The 23500-nt window shown below is 42.2% G+C and overlaps 3 protein-coding genes and 1 long non-coding RNA gene across 10 annotated transcripts in view; 3 read left to right on the forward strand and 1 right to left on the reverse strand.

Annotated features, from left to right (window-relative positions):
• Window positions 1-23500, reverse strand: part of disp1 (dispatched homolog 1 (Drosophila)) — a 76443-nt gene that overhangs the window by 19152 nt on the left and 33791 nt on the right. For 6 of the 7 annotated variants that reach the window (XM_058090501.1, XM_058090508.1, XM_058090492.1 and 3 more), the window contains exons 6-12: window positions 23281-23375; window positions 23115-23212; window positions 20662-22251; window positions 19208-19471; window positions 12558-17447; window positions 12084-12225; window positions 3813-3942 (exon numbers count right to left, since the gene is read on the reverse strand). In XM_058090501.1, the coding sequence (XP_057946484.1) occupies window positions 15864-17447; window positions 19208-19471; window positions 20662-22251; window positions 23115-23212; window positions 23281-23375 (3631 nt within the window). In that variant the 3' untranslated portion in view covers window positions 3813-3942; window positions 12084-12225; window positions 12558-15863. The remainder of the gene's footprint in view (window positions 1-3812; window positions 3943-12083; window positions 12226-12557; window positions 17448-19207; window positions 19472-20661; window positions 22252-23114; window positions 23213-23280; window positions 23376-23500) is intronic. The other variant, XM_058090524.1, reaches the window with a different exon arrangement.
• LOC131140285 (thrombomodulin-like) lies at window positions 609-2539 on the forward strand. The gene has a single exon (XM_058090560.1). The coding sequence runs from the start codon at window positions 817-819 to the stop codon at window positions 2476-2478; it is 1662 nt and encodes a 553-aa protein (XP_057946543.1). The 5' UTR covers window positions 609-816; the 3' UTR covers window positions 2479-2539.
• LOC131140267 (toll-like receptor 5) lies at window positions 4374-10392 on the forward strand. Its single transcript, XM_058090535.1, has 4 exons — window positions 4374-4476; window positions 5489-7769; window positions 8665-8753; window positions 9599-10392. The coding sequence occupies exons 1-4, from the start codon at window positions 4387-4389 to the stop codon at window positions 9803-9805; spliced, it is 2667 nt and encodes an 888-aa protein (XP_057946518.1). The 5' UTR covers window positions 4374-4386; the 3' UTR covers window positions 9806-10392.
• LOC131140306 (uncharacterized) lies at window positions 12709-19820 on the forward strand. Its single transcript, XR_009132384.1, has 3 exons — window positions 12709-12888; window positions 13313-13358; window positions 19239-19820. It is a non-coding gene; the product is annotated as an uncharacterized LOC131140306 (long non-coding RNA).

Raw genomic sequence — 23500 nt, forward strand, 5'->3', positions numbered from 1 at the left:
AAAATATGCAATACAGCAAAATATGGTGGTGGTAGTGTGATGGTCTGTGGCTTTTCTGGAAGACTTGCTGTGATAAATTAATTAATTAATTAATTTGTTCATTTTCGACAACTTATCCTCACGAGGGTCACAGAGGTGCGAGAGGTGGGGTACACCCTGGACTGGTGGCCAGCCAATCACAGGGCACGTATAGACAAACAACCATTCACACTCACATTCATACCTATGGACAATTTGGAGTGGCCAATTAAGGTAGCATGTTTTTGGAATGTGGGAGGAAACCGGAGTACCCGGAGAAAACCCACGCAAACTACACACAGAGATGACAGAAGGTGGAATTGAACCCTGGTCTTCTAGAACCCTAGGTCTGCGCGCTAACCACTTGACCGCCTAAACTAATATAATCATTTGTATTATTATTATTAAATAGATTGTCTTTTTTTAATTTATTACTATACATAATAATAATAATGACAAATAATGTCATTATCTCAGAATTAGTTGTAATGTTAACGCCCCCAAATCCTGGCACGCAAATCCTCCTTTGTGATTGACAGCTGGGCCCCTCGTGGGAGGGGCTACTTCAACGCGTAGGCGTGCCTAGCGGGCGTTCGTGCATGGAACATCCTAACAATCCGAGGTTGTTGTTCTCCCTTGGAAGAAGAACTGCTGTTTGGATGAACAAGAAGGCTGCTTAAGAGCCACTTCCTTCCTTACTCGGCGGGCCAGTATGGAATCAGAAGATTATAAATTCGTGCCGAGCACTTTGTCCAACAAACCCGCTTCAAGGCTGCAGGGACGCACGACCACTTGAACATGGAGGATGTTACCGGACTGCTTGTGGCTGTGCTGCTTGTCCTGGCGGGGAGGCTCGGTGGGACGGAGCCGAATGGCGGCTCCTGCTTTGGGAAGCAGTGTTACGCCGTGCATAGACGCGCGGGTGACTTTACGAGCGCGCAGAATCAATGCAAAGAACAAAACGGCCACTTAATGACTGTGGGCTCGCAATCGACACACGATGCGCTCGTTGCGCTTTTGGGGAACGCTTCTGGTCACTTCTGGATCGGTCTGCACCGCCCCATCAGGTGCCCCGATGCAACACTTGGCCTTAAAGGCTACGAGTGGGTGACGGAAGACGGTGAAAGTGTTTTTAACAACTGGGCTGAAACTTTTGACCGCAGCTGCTCCTCACCGCGATGCGTCACTGTATCCGCGGAGGATGGGTTCCGGTGGACGCAAAAGCGCTGCGACGCGAGGGTGAGTGGCTTTCTGTGCGCGTACAGCTTCGACTACGCGTGCACACGCCTGAACGAGGAGGAGGCGGCGGGGGAGTATGTCATCTACACCAACCCCCTGGGGTTAGGAGAGGAGGGTCTGCATTCCCTGCCCCCCGGAAGCACCGCCATACGGATGCCGAGCGAGCTCAAGCACGTCTGCTTCTTCCAGAAGTGGCTGCAGGCTCCGTGGAGCTGCGAGATCTTCCAGGGGGGTTGCGAGCACAAGTGCATCGCCGGTCCGGACCACCAACCTTCCTGCTACTGCCCGCCCGGACTCTCCATACACCCCGTTAACAAAGTCACATGCGAGGAGGACCCGGATGGCCCGTGCACCCGTTTGGGGTGCGAGCACGCCTGCTTGGAGGACCCCCACGGCGCCCACTTGTGCATGTGCGGCCACGGATTCGAATTGGCATCGGACGGACGGTCGTGCGTGGACTTCAACGACTGCACAGACGAACGCCAGTGTCCCGGGGAGAACTTCCGCTGCGTGGACACGGCGGGCGGCTACAGGTGCGTCTGCGAGGATGGCTTCAAGCTGACCGGCGGCGTGTGCGTGGATCAGGACGAGTGCGCGTCCGCCCCTTGCGAGCACATGTGTCACAACACCCCGGGAAGCTACAGATGCTCATGTTATGAAGGTTACATAGAGGACACCCACTCTGCAAACACGTGTAAGCTGCATTGTGGCAAGGAGGAGTGCAAAGCAGAGTGTGACCCAAACGACCAGTACCAGTGCTTCTGTCCGGACGGTTACATCGCAGAGGAGCGGCTCGACGGCACCGTGTGCATCGACATGGACGAGTGCGCCTTCGCTTACTGTGAGCATCGCTGCAAGAACACCTACGGCAGCTTTAAGTGCTCCTGCCGCAAAGGTTTCGCTCTGGTGGATGAGGTCTTCTGCAAACGCAAAAGCGAGGACGAGGATGAAGAATGGGAGGGCTCCGGGGAGGCTTTGACGAGCCCGAGCGCCTCCACTCTAACCCCAAATGTGGGTCCAACCGGGCAGCCCTCGGCGGTGACGGTGGGAGGCCTGGTGGGCATCATCGTGTGCTGCGTGTTTGTGGTGGTGCTGGTGGTCTTCCTGGCTCAGCACCTCCTCAAGAAAAGAGGGAAAATGGAGAGAGAAGCCACGTTGAAAGCCTCGGGAGGAGGCGGAGGGGAGGCGCACAGTTTACACAAGATGGAGGTTGTAATGTAACAAAACAACGACAACGGAAAGTTTGCAACACAAATAAATTATACAAGAAAACCGTGTTTGTTTTTCCTGCCACCCAGTGGAAATAAAGTGTATTGCAACTGATATGACTTAAGCCGACAAAGGTGATGATCGATAAAAGTATTATTTATAATACTAATATGAATTAATATCATTAAATTGTAATATTTATTAATTAATACTAATTATGATGTTATTATATTATTATAATAAAATAATTTTATGAAATTAATAATCAACTAAACCCCAACATTTAATTAAATACATTAATCACAATATGAATGTTGATATTGATACCCATAATCATGTTATCCTGTAATATATACATATATCCTATAATATAAAAATATTGTATATACAACAAAATATCAATAGTGATATTTACAATAAATGATCAATGCAACTATTAATATGAATGATCAATAACGGAACAACAAATGCTAAAATCGCAACACTCTAAGGCCCATTGTGCCACCAAGTGGAAGGAAAGTGTACTGTAACTTAAATTGACTCTTTCAGAGGCAGACGTTATGAAGCAATACAATCACTATTACTAATACTGATTAAGAAATGAATATTATTCGATATTAATAGGAATCAATTCAAAGTAGTATAAATAATACGTTTTATCAGTATACAAATTAATCGTAATTAATGCTAATGTTAATATATACTATATATACACAATATGAATACATATTAATATACTAATCATTAATTATAATAGTATTTTATCAGACTATTGATTGAAATTTACTATCAATATTACACTAAATATTACCATCTAATTCTAAATATTAATTTACATATTCATGTAATTATTCATTCATTCATTCATTTTTTACCGGATTCTACCGCCTATCCCAGCTGTCTTTGGGCAATAGGCGGGGTACACCCTGGACTGGTGGCCAGCCAATCACAGGGCACATATAGACAAACAACCATTCACACTCACATTCATACCTATGGACAATTTGGAGTCGCTAATTAACCTAGCATGTTTTTGGAATGTGGGAGGAAACCGGAGTACCCGGAGAAAACCCACACATGCACAGGGGAGAACATGCAAACTCCACACAGAGATGGCCGAGGGTGGGATTGAGATCAGCAAATTAAGCTGTGAAGTCTGCGCGCTAACCACTCGACCGCCGTGCAGCCCATTCATGTAATTAAAGTCATATAATTAAAAATAATAAAGTCTGTAAACTGATGCACAATGTACACAGAACATTTCCAATAAAACCATCAAAGGCTTGTCATTGGGAAGTGGGAGGCTGTTGTGTTGATGTGTGAAGTAGGATATTCCAAAACGTCACCGTTTGACTTCCAGTCGGGGGCAGAGGAAATCCCTGAAGGTTACTCCGAATATGAAAAGTGTTGCTTTTGCATCTCACGGCAACTACGGTGCGTTCAGGGACCTCCAAAGAACGTGGGAAGTATCAGCACCTAAGAAATAAACATCATCAGCGAAGCATAAAGACATCAACATGTGACAATAGTATAGTAGTATAATAGTATAGTATAATAGAATAGTGTTATCATAATGTTGAAGTAATAACAGCATACATATGTAATATTTTTTCCTCATCAGATGCCATATTAAATGTGCAATGAAATATACAATGTTGACATAAAAAGCCATGCAGCAGTTGGAACAACAGCGGTTATTACTGTAATTATGATACTTTGTTAGCTATCAGCTAGAAGCTCAAACATTGCTGAATGAAGCTTCATTTAGAGGAAGTCATTGTTAGCCTCTACGGTGAACTATGTACCCGTGTAAAGCAAATAGCCTTACACAATTTCCTCCTCTGTTATATGTGCCGCTCATGCACTGTGCTTGTAGTTGCATTAACACAGCAACTGCGACAGCATCAGCTTTTAGCGTCCATGGAGGCGCCCAACAGGATGTTCAATTGCAAGAAGAGCAGCATGTGGACCCTGGTTCTTCAGCTGGCTTCCGTGGGCATGTACGTGCAGGTAGGTTGGTGTAATGAGTGGATTTCATTAGAAAAACTGGTGTATGGTTCTGGAGAAGATGCTTATGTTTGTGTAGTGGAGATGTGAGAGAAGTGAGTCATTCCTTAATCGGGAAATGGTAATGGTTTTATTTCATTTGAACATGCATCAGATTACAATTGAATGCATCCCATAATCAGTTCCCAGTTCCACATGTCCAAAAGGAGTAGGAAGAAGCAAAGCTTATTAAATCCTACCCCTCCATCTGGTACTTTTACAATCAGTAACTGTTACATTTGTTCACTTCCTGCTTTCCTAATATAGTTTTAAGTTTTGTTTTTTTTTGGTCAACAAATACAAATTGTTTCTAGGGCTGCACGGCGGTCGAGTGGTTAGCGCGTTACCTCACAGCTAGGAGACCAGGATTCAATTCCACCCTCGGCCATGTCTGTGTGGAGTTTGCATGTTCTCCCCGTGCATGCGTGGGTTTTCTCCGGGTACTCCGGTTTCCTCCCACATTCCAAAAACATGCTAGGTTAATTGGCCACTCCAAATTGTCCATAGGTATGAATGTGAGTGTGAATGGTTGTTTGTCTATATGTGCCCTGTGATTGGCTGGCCACCAGTCCAGGGTGCACCCCGCCTCTCGCTCGAAGACAGCTGGGATAGGCTCCAGCAGCCCCCGCGACCCTGAAAATGAATGAATGAAAATCTATTGCCATGTCCATTGCCACCAACCTTCTGTCTATTGCCAGATTAATTTGTGTAGAAGTGAAAGTTAAGCTTGTGTGAGTTGAGCAATGTCTACCACTATTATTCAGCTGGGAAAACAGTCAGCAAGAAAAATGATTATTAAGCACTTTGTCGTCATGGATTGAGGTCCTAGAGTGCCCACAATGTCCTTCTCATAGACACCAATAAGTTTGAGGAACACTGCAGCACAATAGTTACATTATCATCAGTCAGCCAGTCCAAGGGGCTCAGACATAAGAGGGGTTCTACTGTACATGTAGTGAAGTTTGTTTCTCTGCAGGTCCTCACATCTTGCAAAATATACGGCCCTGTTGCTGCTTGTCATGGACAGAATTACCAGTGGGTTCCCACTCTTCCTCCAACAATCACCTCCCTCTACTTGGAGAGGAACCATATCAGTGAGATCAACAGCACATCATTCAAAAATCTGGAGCAGCTTCTGGAAATAGATCTCACTCAGCAATCCGTGCCGCTCATCATTCGGAACAACGCTTTTCTCAGGCAGACTAAGTTGGTTCGCTTGGTTCTGGGTAGCAATCTTGACCTTCAGCTGGAGCTAAGAGCATTTGCAGGGCTGGTCAATTTAAAACATCTCTTCATCGACCACTGCCGCTTGACAGACACCATAATGTCTCACAGTTATTTCGAACCACTCTTGTCCTTAGAATTGCTTAATCTTTTTGGAAACAATATACGAAGGCTCGAACCTGGATTTTTCTTTTTCAAACTGATAAAGCTGACACAGGTGAACCTGATGTTGAACAACATTGAACGACTATGCGAAGAGGATCTTATCGGTTTCAGGGGGAAGTACTTCACACATTTCAACTTAGACTCTAATGACTTGTACAAAATGGGCAACGTCCATTTTGATTGGGAAAAATGCGGAAACCCTTTTCGAGGAATGGCCTTCAATGTCCTCGACTTATCCACCAGCGGGTTCAATGTGAACACAACTGAACTGTTCTTCAAAGCGATACAAGGGACTCCCATTGTACACCTCATATTCTCCGGACACTTAGGGAAAGGTTTCTCACATGACAACCTACCAGATCCGGACAGGCACACATTTGAAGGTCTGGCAAAGAGTAACTTGAACATTTTCGATTTGTCGAACAATCGAATATTTGCCTTACAGCAGGCTGTTTTTAGTCCTCTAACCAATGCAATAATTATTGACGTTTCGAAAAACAAAATCAATCAAATTAACAACAACGCCTTCAGTGGTCTGCAGGGAAATGTAAGAATGGTAAACTTGTCATTCAACATTCTCGGAGAAGTGTATTCTCACACATTTCGCAATCTGGCAGAACTTCGGGTTTTGGATTTGTCTTTTAATAACATCGGTGTACTGGGTGATTACGTTTTTGAAGGGCTTCCTAAATTACGAGCGTTATATCTGACAGGGAACTCCCTGCGGAACTTGGGTTTTCCCGCGGCATTACCAAACTTGGAATTTCTCCTTCTGGGTGATAATCGGTTGGTAGATGTTTACAATATAGATAAACTCGGTATCAACTCTACCCACGTGGATCTGACAAACAATAGATTAACAAACCTGGAGGAAGTTTATCGCATTTTAACCGCTTTCAAGAATCTTCAGAATTTCTTCTTTGGTGGTAATTTTATCAAGTGGTGTATTCTTGGTCAAAATATATCAGTGCCTCTTAATCATAGCCTACAAGTTCTGGATCTTCATGATAGTTCCTTGCAGTTGGTTTGGGCTCAGGGGACATGCCTTGATGTATTTAATCATCTGAACAATCTGGTCGGTCTAAATTTAAGCTTCAACTCTCTCACGAGTCTCCCACAAGGGATTTTCAACGGTCTCAGCTCCATCATAGAGATTGACCTCTCATCCAATGCTTTGACTTATCTTGAACCCGATGTTTTTCCCAACAGCCTTAAAAGACTTGACATTTCCAGTAACTTCCTGGCCTACCCAGATCCCAGAAACTTTGAGTCCCTTCTCTTTCTCAATCTGATGGAAAATCGTTTTTACTGTGACTGTAATCTTGAGGGTTTCTTGAAGTGGATGGATGTGACAAATGTAACCTTCTTGAGCCCGGTCGAGGAGTACCGATGCGAATTTCCGGCTGTTCACTACGATCTTCCATTGCTGAACTATTCCCGGATTGTCGAGCCATGTGAGGTAGATGATGAGTTGGCGGTCCAAGAGCTAAAGTTTGCGCTGTTCATCGCCTCTGCCCTCCTTGTCCTCATTGTCATACAGTGCGGAATTGCCTACGCCCGTCTCCGTGGGCGCGTCTACATCTTCTACAAAAAAATTGTTGGTAGGGTTCTTGAAGGTCCCAAAGCGCCGCCTCCTTTGGAGGACGTGCAGTACGATGCCTACCTCTGCTTCAGCAACATTGACTACAGGTGGGTGGAGGCGGCTTTACTCAAGAAGTTGGACAACAAGTTTTCAGAAGAGAACATCCTGCGCTGTTGTTTTGAGGCCAGAGACTTCCTGCCTGGTGAGGACTACCTCTCCAACATCAGAGATGCCATCTGGAGCAGTCGGAAGACTGTGTGCGTTGTCTCCAAGGAGTTCCTTAAAGGTATTTTTTTTCCTAAATTGCAATTTTGGCATTGTGGCATAGAGACGGAGGTACGAGAGGGGCAAATAAAAATATGCACTCATAGTGGAAAACCATGTCAACAAACTTTCGTAGGTTGAAAATCCTTTTTTACCACCCATTCCCCTTATACCAGGGGTCTCAAACTCGCGGCCCACGGGCCACCTTGATACCAAAGTTTAATGTTGAAATGACAGCATAAAGCTGTGTGCACACCGGACACAATTAACATGATTTTGCCCCGCCCCATACTGTTACCCTACCCTGTTACCCCGCCCTGTTTTGCGTTGGATTAGCAATGAAGCTAAAGGCTTATGACGCTGGGTACAAATAAATGCAGGACATGATTTGGAATAAAACGGAAAATACACGTCAAGATAAAGCATCTCATCAAACATGTTGTTAAAGTTACGATGCTGCTCCCAGATGGAACTGAGTACGATGCTAACGTGCTAATTGGGTAAAATTGGGTAAAAAGTTTCATTAATGTTCATGTTAAAAGGTTAAATAACTGTTAATACTGTACATTTGAATCTGAAAAAAATAATTTCTCTACAAACTGTATGTGGTTTATTACGTTTTTTTACGTTGGGAGCAACCTTCAACAGAACCCAGGCTCTTGGGGTGACCGTGTACCCTGATTGGCTGGGTTAAGGTTTTGAGTTGACTGTTGAGTAGGAGAAATGGCTCCATGAAAGAAGAGCCAGATAACTAAATATTCTACCTCCCAGTGCATTTTAAAATTCTATGAGTGTCCTCTACAAAATGCACAAGCAAGTGCTAGTTTCGGTTTTAGTTGCGTTGACAAATGCTTTTGTTGACGCCAGTTGGCCAGTACAAGCGATTAAAAACCAAATGTTTCCTGTTCCTTCTTCAGATGGCTGGTGCTTGGAGGCATTCACTTTGGCTCAGGGCCGAATGCTGAACGAGCTCAAAAATGTTCTGATCATGCTGGTGGTTGGGAAGGTAAGTTCCTTGTCAAAATGTTAATTTTAGAAAGGAAAGAATGGAAAGAATACAGCTAGGGGTGGGTGAAATGTTAGTATCCGGCCAATACCAAATAAATACACGGCCAGTTTTGCCAATACCAATACGTTTTACATAGAATTCTTCTGGGTTTTTTTCATGCAATATCTAATGCAGGGGTCTCAAACTCAAAAATCAATCAATCAGTAATAAATAAATAAATATTATAATAATAATAATAAAACGGCAAATAATAAAAACTTAAGAAACCACATATAGTTGGCGGATAGACAAATTATTTTTTTCAGATTAAAATGAACAAAGCATTATTAGAGCCCAGTAGACATGACAAAACACGACTATAGTCACATTTATACTCTTTTTATTTACAACATATTGCGCAACTGCAGGGTCTTGAGACACATGCTAACTCGCAAACTAGAGAGCTAGCGACCTAAACGGTAGCCTTCAAGTTATTTCCTTTCAACTTAAATAGCCAAAAACTTACCACTTCCACACGGATAGGGAGGATAACTATTAACAGTTATTTAACCTTTAACATGAACATTAATCAAACGTAATAATTTTTTCTGGGTACATGATACCATACAGCATCCATATCAAACTTGCGCGGGCCGCACTAACATTAAACTTTCATATCAAGGCGGGGGCCTCAAACTAGTGTCCTGCGGGCCACATTTGGCCCGCGGGCCGCGTGTTTGAGACCCCTGATCTAATCAAAACTCTTGCCACACCATGGACAACTTTACGGTGTTTCTTTTCAGGATTCGGCTAGCCACGAATAATAATGTTAATAATGACTATTCTTATGTCATCCAATCAAGGTGCCCCACTACCAATTGATGAAGTACAACGCAGTCAGAGCGTTCGTCCAGAGGAAAGAATACCTGATCTGGCCAGAGGACCCTCAGGACCTGGAGTGGTTTTACGAGCGCCTTGTTTCGCAAATCCTCAAAGATACTGCAGTGAAGAAGATGGCCGATGTTCAGCCCGAGAATGGCATTCAACTTGAGAACATTGACGCACACTAGTGAACTCTGAAACCAGGAAAAAGGAAAAGTCCTCCACAAAGACGGCGGTGAGATTACAGAAATTCTGTAAAAGATTATAGAAGTCAATGATTCGTAGACTTCATAGAGTGTAATCTGAGCTGGTTTTCTTCTTCCGTGAACCACATTGGATGTCAGTAAGCTTCGGTCTTTATTGAATTGTATATTGACTATACCAGTTGACTCTGGGCGAGAGGCGGGGTACACACTGAACTGATCGCCATTCAATCGCAGTCCATATATAAACAAACAACCATTCATTCACATTCATTTTGATAACAGGCCATTGTTGAGATTGGGTTAGATCTCAACAAAATTAAATTTAGTTCTCCTTGCTTATGGATTACTTGGGTGTAGCTTTCATGATCATGAGCAAACTGTGTCTAGAAAAAGTTAATGAAAATACACAACGTTAGGAATCACATTATTTGCACAGTCATCGGGACTCTGAATGGAAAGGTGGACCAATAAACATACTTTCACTTCCTCCTATGGAGGTAAATCTATAAAAAAGAAGTGTGTGGTGAAAGGGACCCAAACGGACAGTATAAAAAATATATGTAGAAAATACAAATAACATCAATAATAATTTGTTATAAATTATTTTAATAATTAATTAATACATTGATAGTTTTCACAATTATATTTACATATTAATGTGGATTATATATTCCTAAATAAATGCGAATAAGAAAACCATTGTGATCATTCATGTTTTGTCCACTAAGTGGCGACAGAACACATATTTATTTTAAAGGTTTACAGTATGAAAATGTTCTGTATCTTCTTCCTATTAAATTGCCAAGTTTGGTCGTCTCTATTCGACTGTATTCATAAATATACTACAACAACCTCATGACGTTGCGAGACTGACGGTGATGAAAAAGGTCTGGTTTGTGAGTTGCAAGCATATTGCTGGGGTGTGTGTGTGTGTGTGTGTGTGTGTGAAAACAGGAAGCTACTGGGAAAAGGAAAGCTTCCTGTTGCCTATGCTGCTGCTTCCTGTGAGCTTTTACGAGGCGTGACATTATATAGCACACTGACCCTGCTTCTGCTGACACGCTGCATTCAGAAAATAACATAAATCCAGCATTTGGACTATTTTTAGCTTTTTTTTCACAATTGGTACTCCTTCTGAAATTTTATTTTTATATTAACTACTTTTTTGTATTGTAAACAATTATTTTATATATATTAAAATATATATAATAAAATATTTAATTACTAAATGTTATTTAAAAAAATAAAAAATTGATGTACTAATTTAAATTATATTTTTAGAATGTTTACATACAAATATTAATTAAATATGTACTTAATATATATTTTAAAATGTTAATTACTTAAATATCATATGTAATGTGTATTTAACATTTTAAAGTATTTTCAATAATTGTTTAGTATAAACATGTTTCTTCTTTTTAATTTAATGTATAGTAATATGGTAATATTTTTTTGTTAATATTTCATTTTACTCAATATTTATTATTAATTTAATAGCAGCTTAAGGAAAATAATACAACTTTTCTTTTTAAAGGCAAAAGATATAGTAGGCTGTTTAGATGATATGAAAGCGTAACGGCAATCAAACAGCAGAAAAGAACATCCTGTTTCATCTTCGTCGGTCTCGCCTCCACCGAGATCTAATTTGAAAAGTGCAGGCAAATGTTGACCATGTCAACACGCTCTGCGTCTCTGTAACCTCTTCACAGTTATTTCCAGCTTGGTGGAATATACAACATGCTTCTGAGAAGACATCCTCGCAGGGAAATGTAATAACCCGCCCCGCCGCCCCCCCACCAGCCACAGCTAATATTTGACCTGTGTTTAAGTCAATATAATTACAGGGCTCATCTTCAGTGCCGCTACTAAGTAGAGAAGAAAAGCAGTCATGTGGGAGCTGCCAAAATAAGATCTTGAATGCAAACGATGTGGGAGGTTTTGTGTGTTGAATGCAGCTTGTTTGGTGTAGTATGTGCACATGGTTAGAAAGGTGGGAGGGGGGGAATGTGAGGGAAGAGCCACATTTCCATGGCAAGTCATGACTCCATGATGTACTTCACTGGTGCATTTTACAGTGAAGTACAAACCGGCTATTCACAGGGCTTACACTCCAACACCCCCCCAGGGAGTAATGGATGCATCCATAAAATGTCTATTTTTGAACCTATAAACCCTATATATGTCTCTCAGTCATTAAACCCATTTTAAATAACTTTTACACATTGAGAAACAATTAGGGGCATACAAAAGTACTTACAGAAGTTGCAGTTACGCGACATCCCATCTTGTCAAAGCATCTTCCTGCTGGAAATGGAAAATGTTGAGTGAATTGACTTGTAGAGACACCACCCTCGGCTGGATTCATAGCTGCATCACTCTCCTTGCAGACTTGCCATTTTCTATTTAAGTTCCATAAAAAACGAATTAGTTACAATTTAAAGCAAAGGAAATACTGTAGTGTACCCAAAGGTTGGGGTGATAACTGTATTTTGTTGCTACTGTTACATTATCATACTGTTATATTGTTAACAAATACGTTAGTTACAGTAAATACACCATGTATTTTTTTCGTCTTGAAGCTTGGTTCTGTGCAGTAGCTATGCTGTTAATCATGGGGAACAAATTAAAGGTAGAATGACTAAATCTTTCCATGATGTTAACATATTTAAAGCACAAAATATTATAAAAATATAAGATCAAATTGAGATCGATATAAGCATTATTGCCTTACCGCGACAAGCCAAGCCGTAACTTCCTGTTTATTTTGGCGCCTCGTACAACCAACCAATCACTGACGTTTGTCTTTGGCTCGATAGTTGTCAGGCATCATAGTAACTCCCGCAGCCTTTGGCTGCCGAAATAAACCGAAAAGTAACGAGTTAGCAACGATGCTCATTGGAAACCAGTCGAGTAGAAGTCACCATTTTATTTGGAAAATATCGTAAAATAAAAGTCGGCCCATACATTAAAATTTAAAAAAATGACTTAAGTGCACGAATGAAAGATTGATAAACTGTGACTACTTCATTAACTACAGTAAAGTAGGACCAGGACGATCACAGGTAGCGTTGTTAAATATGCATCCAATGTAAACACATCAACCAATATGGCGTCATACACAAAAAACGTTGCGCTTGATGGAGATACAGAACGCTGTATCTCCATCACAGTGTAAATCAGAACCCCTGTTTGAATAATAACTAAATAGCTGATGCCAGCTTATCTGTACTGTGTTTACTGTCCAAGTATTGTAATTGTACAAGGCGGGTGGCCCTATGCGCTGAATTATTTTACAACCACATTCGGACATGCTCCCTTATTGACTGAGCTGCTGTGATATAAAATCTGATGGTGTGTAAATCAACATAAGTAAAGTGGAGCCACGTCCTAATCCTGGCAATGACTTGAGGCCAGACACGTGGCAAAGAAGGCGCCGGCGTTTATGAGGCAATTTTATATTTATACTACGTATATTTTGAATTACAGAATCCAGCCTGGATGCATTTTATGGTCTGTGGTGTCTGCTGTAACTGTGAGTACATCAAGGTTATAAATTTCATTTACTGAAATAAGTGTTACCAAAGCAAAACCGGACTTTGGACTTGGTGTTTTTTTGTAGTTCCAGTCTTGTGTCGGTCTACAGCAGGGGTCTCAAACACGTGGCCCACTAGTTTGAGGACCCCGCCTTGATATGAAAGTTTAATGTTAGTGCGGCCCGCGCAAGTTTGATATGGATGCTGTATGGTATCATGTACCCAGGAAAAATTATTACATTTGATTAATGTTCATGTTAAAGGTTAAATAACTGTTAATAGTTATCCTCCCTATCCGTGTGGAAGTGGTAAGTTTTTGGCTATTTAAGTTGAAAGGAAATACCGTTTATGTCGCTAGCTCTCTAGTTTGCGAGTTAGCATGTGTCTCAAGACCCTGCAGTTGCGCAATATGTTGTAGATAAAAAGAGTATAAATGTGACTATAGTCGTGTTTTGTCATGTCTACAGGTCACAATGCTTTGGTTGGTCAGGGATCAAATACTTCATTCCCTCAATCACATACAAAGTCCTTTATAACAAGGAGGCAACAGGGGATGAAATATTTCTTTTCAGCACATACATATGTGTAATCGATGATTAGTTATTGCATTCAATCATTTATTGATATTTCATAGCAAAGAAGCTGTACAATGGTTTCCTGCCTGTGCAAATATCTGCAAAATATTGAACAATAGCCACGTATACATGGACCCAAATATTCCAATTCCATTCGGGTTATTTGCTCAAACGGAAAGAATGTAACCTTTGTATACACCTCATTCCCAAAGAAAAGTGCCAATCCAAATGAATATACAATGGGATTCCCAGGGATGGAATATTCCTTTCCCCAATCCGATTGAGGTATCTTGTACCCACTCAAACAGAAAGTTGTCAGACTGCGTTGTTCTTCCTCGTGTTTTTCTTCTTCTGTTGTTTATTGGTGGTTGGCAAGCATCTTTGGTGTGCATTAGCGCCATCTGTGGAACAAAATCTAAACCCTTCTATACGCCATTCACAAGTCCACTTTTATTAAAAAAAGAAAATACATATCTATATAAAACATGTGCCGAGCTTAATTATAAAATATTAGCAAGACTGAACTTTATCTTTTCCTGTTCCCGGGTGCGTTCTTTCAGCGAATTCTGAGATATGACGTAACACACAGATCGAGACGTTCTTCGATTAAAAAAAATAAAAAATGGAGGTGAGCAATCAGCACTGGACTGCTGCGGAAAGTTTGTTTTTGATTCAAATTAAATTTCAAGACTGGACGAAGGAAAAACTGGCAATACGGAGTTATTCCAACAAGTGAAAGAAAAACTGGAGGAAGTCGGTATCACGTGATGTTGGTGTTTACGTTTTACTGGGCATGCCCCGTTGACTATTCTGCTTAATTATAGCCGCGCATGTAGACACGCGATAGGAATATTCCTTTTCCAGGTATACCAGGGGTCTCAAACACGCGGCCCGTGGGCCAAATGTGGCCCGCAGGACACTAGTTTGAGGCCCCCGCCTTGATATGAAAGTTTAATGTTAGTGCGGCCCGCGCAAGTTTGATATGGATGCTGTATGGTATCATGTACCCAGAAAAAATTATTACGTTTGATTAATGTTCATGTTAAAGGTTAAATAACTGTTAATAGTTATCCTCCCTATCCGTGTGGAAGTGGTAAGTTTTTGGCTATTTCAGTTTAAAGGAAATAACTTGAAGGCATGTAGACACGCGATTGGAATATTCATTTCCATGCATGCCAGGGGTCTCAAATATGCGGCCCTCGGGCAAAATGTGGCCCGCAGGACACTAGTTTGAGGCCCCCGCCTTGATATGAAAGTTTAACGTTAGTGCGGCCCGCGCAAGTTTGATATGGATGCTGTATGGTATCATGTACCCAGAAAAAATTATTACGTTTGATTAATGTTCATGTTAAAGGTTAAATAACTGTTAATAGTTATCCTCCCTATCCGTGTGGAAGTGGTAAGTTTTTGGCTATTTAAGTTTAAAGGAAATAACTTGAAGGCATGTAGACACGCGATTGGAATATTCATTTCCATGCATGCCAGGGGTCTCAAATATGCGGCCCTCGGGCAAAATGTGGCCCGCAGGACACTAGTTTGAGGCCCCCGCCTTGATATGAAAGTTTAACGTTAGTGCGGCCCGCGCAAGTTTGATATGGATGCTGTATGGTATCATGTACCCAGAAAAAATTATTACGTTTGATTAATGTTCATGTTAAAGGTTAAATAACTGTTAATAGTTATCCTCCCTATCCGTGTGGAAGTGGTAAGTTTTTGGCTATTTAAGTTTAAAGGAAATAACTTGAAGGCATGTACACACGCGATTGGAATATTCCTTTCCATGAATTCCATTGTTTTCGGAAAGGTCATTCGGAAAGATTCCATTCAGAAAGAGTAAAACTCGTTATGTAAACGTGGCTAATGTTAGCAAAAGTGTGTATGGGTCAATGAAAGTGGCACCATTATTGTGGATTTTTGTGTGTATTATCCTTAGCATAAGCTTTCAGAAGAGCGACTGTTGTTTATTGCAACCGGAGGCAAAGTCGTTTCACTTTTTGGCACGTTAAACTCCGAAACCGAGTTGCACTTGGCTTTCAAGGCCCGGTTAAAACAGTAGAGTTTTTTCCCCCGTTTCAAGTTCTGCTTGTACTTTTTGAGACTTTCCTCCCGAGCGGCGGTGACGACGTCACAATCGCTAGGGGTTTGACTCTGTATTGTCGGGGTTAGCGGGGTAATAATGGATGTATGGTTACAGTGACCAGGGTCTGTGGGTTTTAGTTCTTGATATGGGGAGTACAGAGTCTGTCTTGGGGTGCTTGGCACTTCTAGATTCTGATCGGTCTCTCGTGTTTTAGGCTCCGAGCCGTTCACAGAGCCAGGAGATTGGGTTGTGTGCTGGTTGGAGGTTAAGGGTCTATGTTCTGGAACGGTCTGCGTATTTGCAGTGTGGACACAGTACTTCTTGATATGGCAGCAGAGTCCAGGTGCTTGTCTGGGGTACAGTTCTCTTCTCGGGGTGCAGCGGTGCAAATGTGGACAAGGAACGTAGTGCATGCAACAATTCATGTGCGCGCAAACCGGATCCGGGATTGTTGCTAAGAGTTTGTTTGGATGCTTTCCTGCAACCGGGACCGGGTTCGATTCTTGTAGTGTCCACTGCGGAGGGGGTTCCCCGCATGAGCAGTTTGTGTTTTGTGGGTACCGGCACCTTGAGGTGACAAGACCGTTTTCAGTCTTTGTATTCCCGTTATTCTGAGTTTGTTGGGGTATTCCATTGCAAAGCTGGGAACAAACCTCGTGGTCCTCTCGAGTGTTATCTTCGGTTTTATCACCCGACGCCAATGGCTCCAACTCGTAATGCTCTGCGTTCCCGTCCCTGCCGTCCAGCTGATATTTCCCCAGGCCGGAGTTCTTCCCTTGGGATGAAGGACCCGTGTTTTGGCCTTCAGAAAAAGCCTGACACTGCAGCTTTTTGGGTAGAGGAATCTGACCACAGGTGCCCTGCGGTCCCAGGCAGCGGCACAGGCACTGGAAAAAGAAGGTAGCGAAAGCCCAGCTAATGCACATGATCAGCATCATGAACGTACCCAGTTGGGTGTAGGCTAGGACAGTTGAAGGCATCATCATTGCCCCGGCAACGAACGTGGTCAGGGCGGCCATAGCGATGGCAGATCCCATTCGGCTGAGTGAGAAAATAACCTTCCCTTCACGATCCGGCTCCGGAGCGAGCCTGTAGGCTACGCCGTAATGGACGGCGAAGTCCACAGACAGCCCGACTGCCACGGAAATAGTGACAGATTCCAAGACGTTCAACTCCCAGCCAAGAAGCACCAGGGACCCCACGGTGACAAAAATGGTCCCGGCAATGGACAGGATGGCATATAGACTGATGATGACGTTCCAGGTGGTCAGGAGCATGACGCTGAACGCCACGGCCACTGAAAGCGCCATGGCGATAAGAGTACCATCGGACAGACTGTCCTGAAGGTCGAAGAACTCCAGGTTGCTGACAAACCAGCCGTGACTTAGGCCGGATGGGGCGTGGCGCAGTTCCTCTGTGATCCAAGCGTCCACCTGAAACAAATTATAATCATTGGAAAAACTCTAAGGGCAATTTGAAAAGAGGCTTGGTTGGTTTGGTTACTCAACTGCAGTGATTAGTTGGGATCTAACAAGGTGAGCAGATCAAGGTCATGGTGGGAACGGCGGACCAGGACTCAATGAGTTGTTGACTTAACACTTAGATGCACAAGTGGGTCACAAAAATGACCCGGTCAGGTTGTTTTCTTGAAATATCTTTGTAATGAAATTTTTTTTATCATTTCATATTTCCAGGTATTCTGCGAAAAACATGTTTTTGATATCATGCCATTCACATTTTTAATTTACCTTTTATACATTTTAAGAAATTTTAGTTTTTATGTTACTACCCCAACCTTCCATAAGTCGGTCAAAAATTACCCGGTCAGGTTGTTTTCTTGAAATATCTTTGTATTGAAAATTTTTCATCATTTCATATTCCAGGTACTCTGTGGAAAACATGTTTTTGATATCATGCCGTTCACATTTTTAACTTACCTTTTATATATTTTAAGAATTTTTTGTTTTTGTGTTACTACCTCAACCTTCCATAAGTGGGTCAAAAATGACCCGGTCAGGTTGTTTTCTTGAAATATCTTAGTAATGAAATTTTGTTGATCATTTCATATTCCAGGTATTCCTCAAAAAACACGTTTTTGATATCATGCCATTCACATCTTTAACTTATCTTTTATACATTTTAAGAAATTTTAGTTTTTGTGTTACTACCCCAACCTTCCATAAGTGGGTCAAAAATGACCCGGTCAGGTTGTTTTCTTGAAATATCTTTGAAATGAAATTTTTTTATCATTTCATATTCCAGATATTCCGCCAAAAACATGTTTTTGATATCATGCCATTCACATTTTTAACTTACCTTTTATACATTTTAAGAAATTTTAGTTTTTGTGTTACTACCCCAACCTTCCATAAGTGGGTCAAAAATGACCCGGTCAGGTTGTTTTTCTTGAAATATCTTTGAAATGAAATTTTTTTCCATCATTTTATATTCCAGGTTTTCCTCAAAAAACATGTTTTTGATATCATGTCATTCACATTTTTAACTTTTATACATTTTCAGAAATTTGTGTTACTACCGCAACCTTCCATAAGTGGATCAAAAATGACCTGGTCAGGTTGTTTTCTTGAAATATCTTTGAAATTAATTTTTTTTTTATCATTTCATATTCCAGATATTCCTCAAAAAACATGTTTTTGATATCATACCATTCCCATTTTTAACTTTTATACATTTTAAGAATTTTTTGTTTTTGTGTTATTACCCCAACCTTCCATAAGTGGGTCAAAAATGACCTGGTCAGGTTGTTTTCTTGAAATATCTTCGTAATGAAAAATTTTTATCATTCCAGGTATTCCTCAAAAAAACACGTTTTGATATCATGCTATTCACATTTTTAACTTACCTTTTATACATTTTAAGAAATTTTAGTTTTTGTGTTACTACCCCAACCTTCCATAAAAAATGACCTGCATGCATTTTCTATGGAATCCAATAGGAACCTTTGATTCTTATCAACTCCTAAATATAATACTAAATATCATACAAGTGATTATTCCTAACCAAAATGGCAAAATTGGCATAAAAACGCATTGATTCTAGTATGGGTCATTTTTGACCCACTTATGGAAGAGTATAGGGTCCAGTCACTCGTGCATCTTTGGGTTAAAGTAATTCCACTGTACATACAGTAATCCCTCATTTACTGCGATTAAGTCAAACAACCAGCACTGACCTCATAGTAGAACTGATGCATCTTCTCATAGGCCAGCGTGAAGGGGAAGGTGCTCTGAAACTTCAAAACAATGGCCTTGATGGTGTCGTTGATGTCGAATCGAGGTCCGGGGGTGTTGCTGTCCAGGTGGTAGCTGGTACTGCGGTCCAGTTCCATGATGGCCCTCTTGATACACAGCTCAAAGACGTCCTGCTTGTAAGGGAAGATGGACTGACTGCAGCAAGGGTAGACAGACGCTTCCTCGCAGTCTTGGTTTTCCATCCACTGTTGGGGAAAAAGGTAAGAAATGTACTTAATCTGATAGCAATAAACAGGAAGTCACTATGTGGACGTTTGAAAGCTACACGGTAAAACACGGTAGACCAGGACTTGATGAGTTGGTAGACATGTTGCGCTCTTAGTTCTTGTACAGATTATAATCCTCACAAAATAAAGGGGCATAATTTATAGTCTAACCCAGAGGTCTCAAACACGCGGCCCGCGGGCCAAACGTGGCCCGCAGGACACTAGTTTGAGGCCCCCGCCTTGATATGAAAGTTTAATGTTAGTGTGGCCCCGCGCAAGTTTGATATGGATGCTGTATGGTATCATGTACCCAGAAAAAATTATTACCTTTGATTAATGTTCATGTTAAAGGTTAAATAACTGTTCATAGTTATCCTCCCTATCCGTGTGGAAGTGGTAAGTTTTCACTCCAAATTGTCCATAAGTATGAATGTGAGTGTGAATGGTTGTTTGTCTATATGTGCCCTGTGATTGGCTGGCATCCAGTCCAGGGTGTACCCCGCCTCTCGCCCGAAGACAGCTGGGATAGGCTCCAGCACCCCCGTGACCCTTGTGAGGAAAAGCGGAAGAAAATGAATGAATGAATATTAAATACATAGTTTATTAATTATATTAATGATTAATAATTTTAATATTATCTTAATATTAATTCTACATATTTATTAATATTCTGTATTTAAACATGTTCTAAAAATATAATTTAAATATGTATATATAATTTTTAGATATTTTTTAAATACAATATTGTAATAAAATATTTTGTTATATAAATTTTAATATAGACCTGAGTTTGATTCCCTCCCTCAGCCAACTCTGTGTGGAGTTTGCATGTTCTCCCCTGTGCATGCGTGGGTTTTCTCCGGGTACTCCGGTTTCCTCCCACATTCCAAAAACATGCTAGGTTAATTAGCCACTCCAAATTGTCCATAGGTATGAATGTGAGTGTGAATGGTTGTTTGTCTATATGTGCCCTGTGATTGGCTGGCCACCAGTCCAGGGTGTACCCCGCCTCTCGACAGAAGACAGCTGGGATAGGCTCCAGCACCCTTGCGACCCTCGTGAGGATAAGTGGTAGAAAACATAAACATGTCGACATATTTGATGAGTTGGTTGACTTAGATGGGTTCCCCTATCATAAATTGAACCATCGTTGTCCGAGGAGAACTGACCTGCTTGAACGTCTCAATGAAGCAGCTGGTGAAGTCCTGCTCGTCAGACTGAAAGACAAAACTCTGATTTCGAAGCTTCTGGCAGAAATTGAGGATCCACAGCTGAGATGCCGGACTGGCAATATTAAAGCTACTGTCCAGCATCAACTTCCCCTTGTTTTTGGGATTCAACGGGTCCCCGTTGTCCACGGCCGTGACGCCCCAGATGATTGCGATCGGCATGTGGACATCCTCTCCGTGATGCACCCTCTCAAACATGAAAAGTTTCTTGTACTCTGCGTCGTAACGCTCAAAAGGATGCGATGAACGGAACACTTGAAACTCGGCTAGTTCCAGCGACGGCAGCTTCATTTTCGGGTTCACGCAAACCACATAGGCTCCGCCCACAGTGAGAGCGAGGAACCAAAAGAGCCAGAAGTAACGCAGCTTGATCACAATGCAGGGTAGAACTTTCTCAAAGAAGATTCTGGAAGCTTCCGAGATACTAAATAAGCATTTGTTAATCTTCTCACAAAGACCCGCAACAAACATCTGGATCCCGTACCCAGTTTCCTGATGTGTCGGTTTGGCGCAGGGTAACACGTTTGGTAGGTAGCGCTCATGTAGCACCACCACGGCCGGTAACCACGTCACCATTAGGATATAATTGACTAAGATGGCTGTTCCGGCGTATACGCCGAAACAACGTATGGCGGTGATATTACTAACATAGTTAGCATAAAAAGCAGCGGCGGTGGTGAAGCTAGTAACGAACATCGACAAAGCGGCGTGTTGCAAAGTCACACTCACCGTCTCCGCCAGTTCGGCGTGGGGTTTATCTAACTTGGCGTAATTCCATACATCGCAAAGCACGAATGCATCGTCGGCGCCGATCCCAACTAGTATAATCAGAGCCGTGAGGTTCATGAAAGGGAAAAACTCAAAATCAAAAACCATGCGGTAAAGGAAATAGGAAACGATAAGCGAGCTAATGATGGCGATGATCGTCATGAGAGTGATGAAAACCGAACGTGTGTAAACACACATGACTAGCAGTACTATCACAATAGCGATCGCAGGGTACACCGTATCCGTGAGGAGGTAGTCCTGAAAAAGGTCGTGCTTGATACCGAACTCGATACCGGAGACCTTCGTGATACCGTCTGAGGAGTTCCAGTTCTCAAAATTATCCAAGTAAATATTCATCATGGATTCCCCTTTCTCAGTGGGCGAGAAGAGCATACTGTGCTTGAGCACGGGGGGCGGATACTCCAGGCTCTTGGCGCTGAGGAAGTCCTTATCCACCAAAAAGTGCATTATTTGGTAAACAGCGTTGTATTTGGTGCACTTCCGAGGCACGTTGCCGCACTTGAGTTGATCCTTGCGTTTCAGCGTCATGTCCCAGCAATCCGGTCCCAGTGTACCGTTGTGGTAGTACTTAGCACACGAGCGTAAGATCTTCAACGTGTGCGATACGTCGCGTTCGGTGATCACCTGGCAGGACGACCGATTCGCTAGGACAGCGATGTAGTTACCCAGGGTCCAACTGGGGCAACATGAAGCGTCGTTGGTGCGCTGACAGAGGCTCCAGTAGTCACGGTGAGAGCGCACCTGCGGACAGGAAAAAGGAAAAAATTATTAAACTTGACTTGACACTTGCATTGTGGACATGAGGTGCAGTGACCGACCACAGCCACCAGAGGGAGTAGATGGGGTCTGTATTCTACCATTGCTATTGTTATGACACATACTGTATACCAGGGGTCTCAAACTCAATTTACTTGGGGGGCCACTGGAGCTCGGGTCTGGGTGCGACTGGGCCGCATCAGGTTTTCCAAAAAAAAAAAAACCCAAAAAAACGCATTTATTAAAAACAAAAAAAATTAAAAGCTTTTTTTGTAGCTTTTTTGTATCCACCACTAAAATATGGTGGTGGTAGTGTGATGGTCTGGGGCTGTTTTGCTGCTTTAAAAAGATAGGACACAAGAAATTAAGTGACTCGCGCATATTTGATTCCTCTGATTGTGGCTTATCCTGCCGCAGTTAGACTGTTGCTTTTTTGTATCCACCACTAAAATATGGTGGTGGTAGTGTGATGGTCTGTGACTGTTTTGCTGCTTCAGGACCATGGAAGATCCCGGAGGCGCTCATTGCAAGTTGTTTACACTTGTTCACACCAGTATATGAATGTGAAGACAGCGTCTTTAAGCATGCTGGTCTACCAGCTTGATGTCATCCACTTTTGTGGAGGAACTGCGGTGCACGTGCGGATCTTCGTAGTCTGGTTCGGTGCAATTATCTTTCAGTCAGACTCACCCAATAATTAAGACTCTCTCAAACAGTATGTAAAATATGTCTGCATGACACTCACTAATTACCAGTAGTTAAAAATAGAACTACCAGTAACAGAAACAAGACAAGAAAACCTTAAAATGACGACAACATAACCGTGACTGCGTGTCTCACAAACGTACCCGAGTGTTGTCTAGATTGCACATGGATTTAATGGCCTGAACACTCCACAGGTTCTTCCCTTCAGCTGAAGAGAACACCAGCCTCGCGTAGCTGGCACCTGCATGAAGCAAAATGGATCAATAAAACTGATTATTTATGATGAGGCTCCATAAAGGAAAATCTTACCAGGCACATCGCAGAAAAACTCCTTACTGAAGTCCCACTCTGCATGCCGTTTCTCTCGGTCAAAGTGGTCTTCGGGCCACTTGGGCTCTTGGTGACTAGAAGGAAAAACAAGTCATCACAATTATTGATTATTCAGTTGGACATCGGAATAATTGGACAGTTGGACAGCCACGTTTACAAACAATTGTTTTTTCTGATGAAAGAAAATTATACTTGAAAT

This window comes from Doryrhamphus excisus, chromosome 1 (assembly GCF_030265055.1).
Source record: "Doryrhamphus excisus isolate RoL2022-K1 chromosome 1, RoL_Dexc_1.0, whole genome shotgun sequence".
NCBI lineage: Eukaryota > Metazoa > Chordata > Actinopteri > Syngnathiformes > Syngnathidae > Doryrhamphus > Doryrhamphus excisus.